The sequence below is a fragment of the Neovison vison genome, chromosome 11 (genome assembly GCF_020171115.1).
Source record: "Neovison vison isolate M4711 chromosome 11, ASM_NN_V1, whole genome shotgun sequence".
NCBI lineage: Eukaryota > Metazoa > Chordata > Mammalia > Carnivora > Mustelidae > Neogale > Neogale vison.
In genome coordinates this window covers 35,920,181-35,928,648 of record NC_058101.1, presented here as the reverse complement: position 1 = coordinate 35,928,648, position 8,468 = coordinate 35,920,181, and the positions used below count along the sequence as shown (strand labels likewise).

General features: G+C 39.2%; 1 protein-coding gene across 1 annotated transcript in view; it reads left to right on the top strand.

The window, feature by feature from the left end:
- Positions 1-759: 759 nt before the first annotated feature.
- WDR19 (WD repeat domain 19) overlaps positions 760-8,468 on the top strand; it is a 94,055-nt gene continuing 86,346 nt past the window's right edge. Inside the window, exons 1-4 of the mRNA XM_044224494.1 lie at positions 760-830; positions 4,426-4,517; positions 4,818-4,883; positions 6,521-6,646. Coding sequence (XP_044080429.1) covers positions 825-830; positions 4,426-4,517; positions 4,818-4,883; positions 6,521-6,646 — 290 coding nt within the window. The 5' untranslated portion in view covers positions 760-824. The remainder of the gene's footprint in view (positions 831-4,425; positions 4,518-4,817; positions 4,884-6,520; positions 6,647-8,468) is intronic.

Genomic DNA, 8,468 nt, shown 5'->3' with positions numbered 1-8,468 from the left:
AGGGACACAATTAAGCTTATCACATCAACAAAACCAAAATCCATTTTTTTAAAAGGCCAACAAAATTGACTTATTTAGCTAGACCAAACAGGAAAAACGAGAAAGCATTCAAAGTTACTAAAATCAGGACTAGATAAGCACAAATCTATGGCAGGGTATAATATTTAGGGAAAAGCTGCCAGGTCCAAAGTCTAAAGAGAGAAGCGCTCAGTGCTCATTTTTCTTGCCCAATTTAGTTGGCCTATTAACGCCTGGGGGGTGTGGGTGGGGAAGAACTACTTCTCACATCCTATTTCTTCGAGCCCAGAAGCTTGGAAAGGTAAAAAAGAGTTGAGACATGGGCCCGTCCAAGTCCTCTTTGCGCGTACTGTGTAAGAGTATTTGCCCCAAGAGCAAATTGCCGTTCTCGGTTCTTCCAACTGTCAGTTCCTCTTCGTTTCCTTGATTCTGGGCGCCCCCTCCCGCCACCTTTGGCAGCTTAGTAACCAGAAAGCGAGATTTACGCAGGCGCCTTTCCGGGCTCATAGAGCCCACCTCTCTCGGGCGAGTCCCTCGCTCTCATCCAATCAGAGCCCAACCAGGAAGCGAGGGCCTCCAGACGCGCAATCTTTCGGGGCCTAACGCTGTCGGCGTCACGTGATTCCAGTCCCCCGCCTCCCGCCCTTCCCTGCGGAGGCTCCTGCGAAGCACCGCCCTTCAGCTGGTGTTCGCCGATTGGTCACTGCTCGCGCGGTCTCCTGGGTGACGGGAACGCGTTAGCCCTCTTGGAGCAGACCAGGTGCGCCTGCGTATTTGTTACGTCGCGCGGCCGCTCGAGCCTTGAGATGAAGGTAAATAACTTACAAACTCGGGGATGGGGAGGCGGGAAAACGCGACCACTGACCCGTAGTCCGCTGAGCATCACTTTGAGGATAGGGCCCTGTGCCCCCCATCCCACCCCTCCAGAGTGCTTTCGGAATGGGGAAGAGAGCTGGATGACCGGGGAGGGGGAAAAGCGGGGGCGACGTTGAAGGAAGGAGGGGAAAAGAAAGAAAACTGGAGAGGAGGAGAAGGCGGAGAGAGAGGCCCCATTTCTGGGACCGCGAACGGAGTTGAAGGCACGGCCTGAAATGAGCCGACTGGGTCAGAAAGGCCCCCGAACTTCGCACCGCGGAGAGAGCGGTATGCTTGGAGGGTTGCAGCGGAATTGACTGCATCGCAGCTGCTACTTTCCCTGCGGCTGAGCCCCTGGCAAGCCGCGCGGCTGCTCAGCGCTTAAACAGCGAGAACCTTCCGAAAGGATAATGTCAAGTTGTATGGCTTGTGACTACTTGAATGTACAAATCACTCAGTGGCTAATGTCCATAATTCGCGGAGAAGTCTGCACTTGAACACGCAGGTCCGCTCGAGAGCAGCATTTTGGGCACGCACCGTTCCTACACTTGGGCTTCTGGTGACTCCCCATCCCGGGTCACTGGCTGCAGCTCATTTCCAAAACCCGCTGCTTTATGACAGCAAAAGCTCTCCGCCCTGATCTGGCAAGGAAACGGCAGTTCGATTTAAAAATTAAGTCCTAATGATTCCTCCTGGCTCTTGGCGTGACAGTTGGAATTGACAGACTGGTAATCATAACATTTCAAAAGCGCTTCACAATTTATGAAGTATCAGAATGGAGGAGATAATTGTTCTTGTTTTACAATGGAGAATTTTGTGCTTGAGGCTATTTAAGCGACTTGTTTTAAGCCCTACAGCTGAGAAGTAAAAAGCGAAATTCAAACCTTGGTTTTCTGGTTGTGAAGCTACACTCTTTCACCATAATGTATATGAAGCATGTAAATGTAACCCTGCGTAAGAAAGATGTGTAAGATCACAGCCAGGAGAGGTCTACCATGAAGCTAATGAAATTTAAGTTTAAGGATCCCTCACTGGCATGAAGGGGGTTCCAGCGTCATTGTGGTCACAGAACTGCAAAAGATGCCTTTGTGCTTCCCTCCCTCCCCGCCTCCCACCCTCCCCGCCACCTTCAAATTGTTTTCAAGCTCCACAAAACGTGGATGCACTGGTGATTATAGGACACTCCTGTTTCCAACAGAGGTGGATTTCATCTGTTTAACATACGGAATTCTTATTGATTGGTGTTTAATTTTAAAAAAGATTGATGATGATTTTTAGAGAGAGAACATGGATGAGCAGGGAGAGGGGCAAGGAAGGAGGGGGAGAGAGAATCTCAAGCACACTCCCTGCTGAGTGCAGGGCTCAATTTCAGAACCATGAGAGCATGACCTGAGCAGAAATCAAGAGCCTGACATTTGGCCAGGTGCCCCTTGGTGTTTAATTTGAAGCATTGGATGAGTTTTGTGTGGCCACTCAAACCCCAAGCCTCCTGTAGTACTGTGTAAACGTCATATGCCTAGATATGTTTATAACTTAACCTAATATTAAAATCTAAATTTTTTCATTCAAGCTGTATGTTAATTGTTCTAGTTCAATATTGTTTGATGTAAATCTCCTGTGAGTCATTGTAATTTAAAATTCTCAGTAGCCACATTAAAATGTTTGAAAAGAAACCGGTAAGATTAATTTAAATACTATTTTGTTTTATCTACTATTTCCAAAATATTATCTCAATATGTAATCAATATAAAATATTATCAGTGGAATAGTTTCCTTTTTTTATATTCCTTGAAAGGCGTATGTATTCTACATTTACAACACATCTGAATTCAGACTACCTACATTTCAAGCCCTCAATAAAATTTCAAGTTCAGCTCTGTTTTGTGGCTTCCGAATTGGATACCCCAGTTCTGGACTGAGTGAAAAGAAAGGCTTTTCAGTTGATAGACTGTCCACCCAATAGCTAAATTAAACACTTAATGGTTAACTAAATATAAGTAGTGTGTAAAGGAAGAAAATTTTGAATGAAGTAGTTTATATTTTTTTCATGGTTAAGATGTTTTAAATGATAGTTTTGTTAAGTTTAATCTAAAAAATGCATGCTATTGGGGTGCCTGGGTGGCTCAGTGGGTTAAAACCTCTGTCTTTGGCTCAGGTCATGATCCCAGGGTCCTGGGTTTGAGCCCCACATCGGGCTCTCTGCTCAGCAGGGAGCCTGCCTCCTCCTCTCTCTCTGCCTGCTTCTCTGCCTACTTGTGATCTCTGTCTGTCAAATAAATAAATAAAATATTTAAAAATAAAAATAAATAAAAATTAAAAACCCATGCTATTCCCCAATGTTTATAGCAGCAATGTCCACAATAGCCAAACACAGAAAGAGTTCAGATGTCCATCAATAGATGAATGGATAAAGAAATATATATGTATGTATGTACACATACATACAATGGAATATTACTCAGCCATCATAAAGAATGAAATCTTGGGGCGCTTGGGTGGCTCAGTGGGTTAAAGCCTCTGCCTTCGGCTCAGGTCATGATCCCAGGGTTCTGGGATCGAGCCCCATGTCGGGCTCTCTGCTCCGCAGGGAACCTGCTTTCTCCCCTCTCTCTCTCTGCCTGCCTCTCTGCCTACTTGTGATTTCTCTCTGTCAAATAAATAAAATCTTTAAAAAAAAAAAAAAGAATGAAATCTTGCCATTTGCAACAACATGGGTAGAGCTAGAGTGTAGTATGCTGTGCAAAATAAGTCAATCAGAGAAAGACAATTATATGATTTCACTCACTTGTGGAATTTAAGAAACAAAACAGGATCATAAAGGAAGAGTGGGGAAAAAAAGAAAAACATGATGAAACCAGAGAGGGAGACAAACCATAAGAGACTCTCAATCATAGGGAACATAGGGCGATGGACATTAAAGAGGGCACCTGCTGTAGTGAGCACTAGGTATTATATAAGACTGATGAATCACTGACCTCTATCTCTGAAACTAATAATACACTTTATGTTAATTAACTGAATTTAAATAAAAAATTTTTACAAGTCCATGCTACTGATTATTAGCTGAATTCAAGTTTAAATTATTTTACTTTAGCATATAAAATATTAAAACTGTAATATTTCTAAAATTAATATTCAAAAACATTTAAAACAAAAATTTATAATATTTAAATATATTTATTTATATATTATATATTTATATTATAATTTATAATATATTAAAAATTATTTTTAATATAAATTATAATATAAATATATTATATATTATAATAATATATTTATAATATATAATAAATGCTTACCTGTGTATTGAGGTCCATACTTCATACAAAGTTTTTTGTTTGTCCATACAAACAACTAGATTGTAGAAGTTTGTTGATCGGTTGATCCCATTAGTCATTTTGTCCTACGTTGTTGACTTTTTCCAGATAAGCTCTAATATAAGCTTTTACCATCTTGAACCCTACTGTTTTCAAGATCACGTTTTGATGTCTTTGACCAACCCTTAAATTGTATGTTTGGAAAATATAAAAATTACTTTTATCTTTTTAGCGTGTTTTCTCACTGCTGGAAAAGACTTGGCTTGGCACACCAATACAGTTCACCTGGCAAAAAACATCAGGAAACTACCTTGCAGTAACAGGGTAAGAAATCAGTGAATATTTTAAGTCAATCATCCTGATTTCAGGTGGTTGTATGCCTGCATAACCCGCCATTTATTTAGTAGTTCTTGTGTGATGGTTGTATAGTGGGGAAAATGATACATTCACTTCCACTAATATCACAGTTCATAAAATCTTTTCCCTGGTAATAACTTTGTAGATACAAATTATGAAACTGTCATGTGAGAACACTGAAATTACTTGGATGTCAGATTAGTTTTTTAATATACATTTATAAGAAGAAACACTTAAATTATATTTTTATGTTATAATTACTTTTAGAGCTGATCATACTGTGAAAATCTTTGATCGCCATGGTCAAAAAAGAAGTGAAATCAACTTATCTGGGTAAGTACAGAGATCGAAAAATTTTTCAACATTGTTTCCTAAAAGATAAAAAAAAGTATTATTGCCTTAAAGCTGTAATCAAATAGAGTTTTACAACTCATATATAATCTATCTCTTTTGCTTTCTTCCTTTGCAAAGGGATTTGCTTTGTTTGTTTTTTTAATATTCATTTACTTATTTTTAGAGATAGAACATAAGCAGGAGGGGTAGAGGGAAAAAAGAGGGAATCCCAAGCCGACTCTATGCTCAGCACGGAGGTGTTAGAGAGGAGAATGGAGTTGGGGGAAATTGGAAGGGGAGGTGAACCATGAGAGACTATGGACTCCGAAAAACAATCTGAGGGGTTTGAAGTGGCGGGGGGGGGTGGGAGGTTGGGGTACCGGGTGGTGGGATTATAGAGGGCACGGATTGCATGGAGCACTGGGTGTGGTGAAAAAATAATGAATACTGTTTTTCTGAAAATAAATAAATTAATTTATTTTAAAAAAAACACTTTTTTTTTTTTAAGAGAGTGTGTGTGCTTTGAGCAGCCAGCAATGGGGAGCAGAGAAGACGGGGAGAGAGACTTCTAAGCAGGGTCTGAAAATACTAGAGAAAATGAAGATCCCCAAACATATTTTAACATTTCAGGAAAAAAATGACCAAGTAACTCCCAGTTGTCATAGTTTATTGTCTTATTAATCTGAGTTTGGCTTAGCCAATATCCCAGAGCAGAGTCTCTCAAAGTGAAAAATAACATCAGAGAAGAAAAAGTTAATCCTCAAGGAAGTTTTTGATTTGTAATAAGCTCTTTGAAATAATTTTAAACAATATCATATTTAAAAAGTATTTCCTATTTATAACTCTAAAGTCATTTTAGTTGAATCACTCTTAATCTATTATGGCATGAATTGAAAACAAGATGCTATAAAATGAAATAACATGTGTAATCTAGGTTTTCTATTATTTACAATCCCATATCTACCCAGCCATGTTCTGTTTTATACACAAATTAACTAGATGAAACTCATTTTTTATCAGTACCTTCTTTTTCTCTCTGTAAATCTGAAATAACCTTTCAGCACTTGGTCAAACAAATTACCTCTTGATTCCAAATGTGATTCCTTTGTAGAGGTACACGATGGATTTGTTTTGCCAAAAGACCAGGTTCTTTATAGGATCTAAGAAAATCTGCTAACTTACTAGATGTAATTATATTTAGTGTAGTATATATAAATGATATCTAAAATAGAATTAAAATTTTTTCCCATTCCCTCAACAACAAGAAAATATTTAACTTGGTGGGGGCACCTGGATGGCTCAGTTGGTTAAGCATTCGACTCTTGGTTTCAGCTCAGGTCATGATCTCAGGATCATGGGATGAAGCCCCACATCGGGGGCTCAGTGTGGAATCTGCTTAAGATTCTCTCTCTCCCTTTGTCCCCTCCCTTCCCTGTTTGCACATTCTCTTTCTCAAAAAAAAAAAAAAAGTGTTATCTAAGCAGTGAATAGTGAGTTGTAGTTCTCACTTTAGGAAGTTTATGACCTATTCAAAACTGGATGATTTTATTGTAGATAAAAATTGTAAATAGGCATTTAAATTTCTTTCCCTTACTTTAAGAAAATGTATAGTGATATTTTGCTTTCTTTTTTAAAAGTAACTGTGTTGCTATGGATTGGGACAAAGATGGAGATATCCTAGCAGTGATTGCTGAGAAATCTAGTTGCATTTATCTATGGGATGCCAACACAAATAAAACCAGCCAGTTAGACAGTGGTATGAGGTAAGAATAACTTTTATTTTAAATCTTCACTTTTAAATGTTATTTGTAGGTCTGATGCTAACAATACTTACTGCTGTTATTATAAAAGATGCATTTGCGAGTTGCTTTCCCACGAAAGAAAGTTTATTTCTTTTTTTATTGTAACATATAATCCTATTGATTTTGCCCAATTAATTAGAATAAATTATTAGGATTGTAAGATACAAGTAGCTTCTTAAAATTTGCTTTCGCTGGAACAGACTAAAATGTCCAAAGATGAGACAAAACATATGGAAAATTCTGGAAATGGGATTGGCCTCAGGCATTGCTGGATCTAGGGGTTCTAGGGATGCAGTCAGGACTCTCTCTCCATCTCTGAGCTTTTCCTTTCTCTGTATTGACTTTATTCTAAGTCAGACTCCATGCTGCTGCCAACTATTGGCTTATCTTCACAGCAAGTTACACCAAAGAGAAGAATGTATCCCCATCACCTTACCAGTGTCCACTCGGTTACTCAAAAGGTCTCTGAGTAGGGTAGACGGGGCCATGGGATTAAAAATCCCAGCAGTGAAGAGTGGGGTAAAGGTAGGACAGTTCCCAAATGGAAAATATAGTGGGCAAACGGAAGAAATTACAGATCTCTGCTGAAATAGAAACCACTTTAACATCTGGAATAGAAACATTTATTTACAACTAAAACTTGGCCGTTCAAACTTGAACAAGTTGCTTTACCTCTCTCTAGACCTCAGTTTCTTCATCTCTATGGAATGTGTGTAATAATATCTGCCTCATGGTGTCACGTGACATGCAGATACCACACACAGGTTGTAAGATAAGACTGTAAATTTCCAGTTTGCCAAGGAGTAACAACCCAGAGAAAGCCAGGTGGCCATGCAGAACAGGACCAAAGGTGACCTTAGCGTTGTTTCTCTTAACCCTCCAGATTGACGCATGAGGCGAGCACTCACGGGTAGTACTGCCCACCCACCGTGAAGTCTTCAGGCTTGAGAACCTTAATTTCTTGCTCTGTCCTTTTACACTTTGGGTATGTGTCACTTTTTAGAAAGATTTTACATACTCTGCTCTTCAGTTCAAAAAGTATTTATAAACCTCAAGTACTGGTGTTTTTTTTTTTTAAGATTTTATTTATTTATTTGACAGAGAGAGATTACAAGTAGACAGAGAAGCAGGCAGAGAGAGAGAAAGAGAGGGAAGCAGGCTCCCTGCTGAGCAGAGAGCCCGATGCGGGACTTGATCCCAGGACCCTGAGATCATGACCTGAGCCGAAGGCAGCAGCTTAACCCACTGAGCTACCCAGGCGCCCAAGTACTGGTTCTGGAACCAAATTCAGCATCAGTGAGAACACATGCTCACCCAGGGAAAATGCATAATTAATCCAAGGTGTCTCAGACTGGTGTATGTCTGCCTCTGCTGTCCAGCTTCCCACAGATCCCATTTCCTCACATCATCTCAGAGTTGTTGGGACGTTTAATTGTGCATCATGGCCAGGCACGAAATTAAGAACTGAATGAATGGTAGATGTTATTGTAATTATCGAGGTGGAACCAATTAATTATTAGTTTATATTAATATTTAATATCTAAAGGACTTTTGTATATACAAAGTCACACCCCCATATTTGTTTTTTTTCATATTTGTTTTTTAATTTAAAGGTCAATATTATACTAAGATACTTAAACACGATTTTGAATATCAGGTTTTTTAAAATATATTCATTTGGCTAACAAATTTCCTTGAGAAACTTAAATTCCATTTAGAAATTTAATTGGAATTTATTCTTTTGAGCCCTTTGAACATCTTAAATAATACACAAAGTGTATTC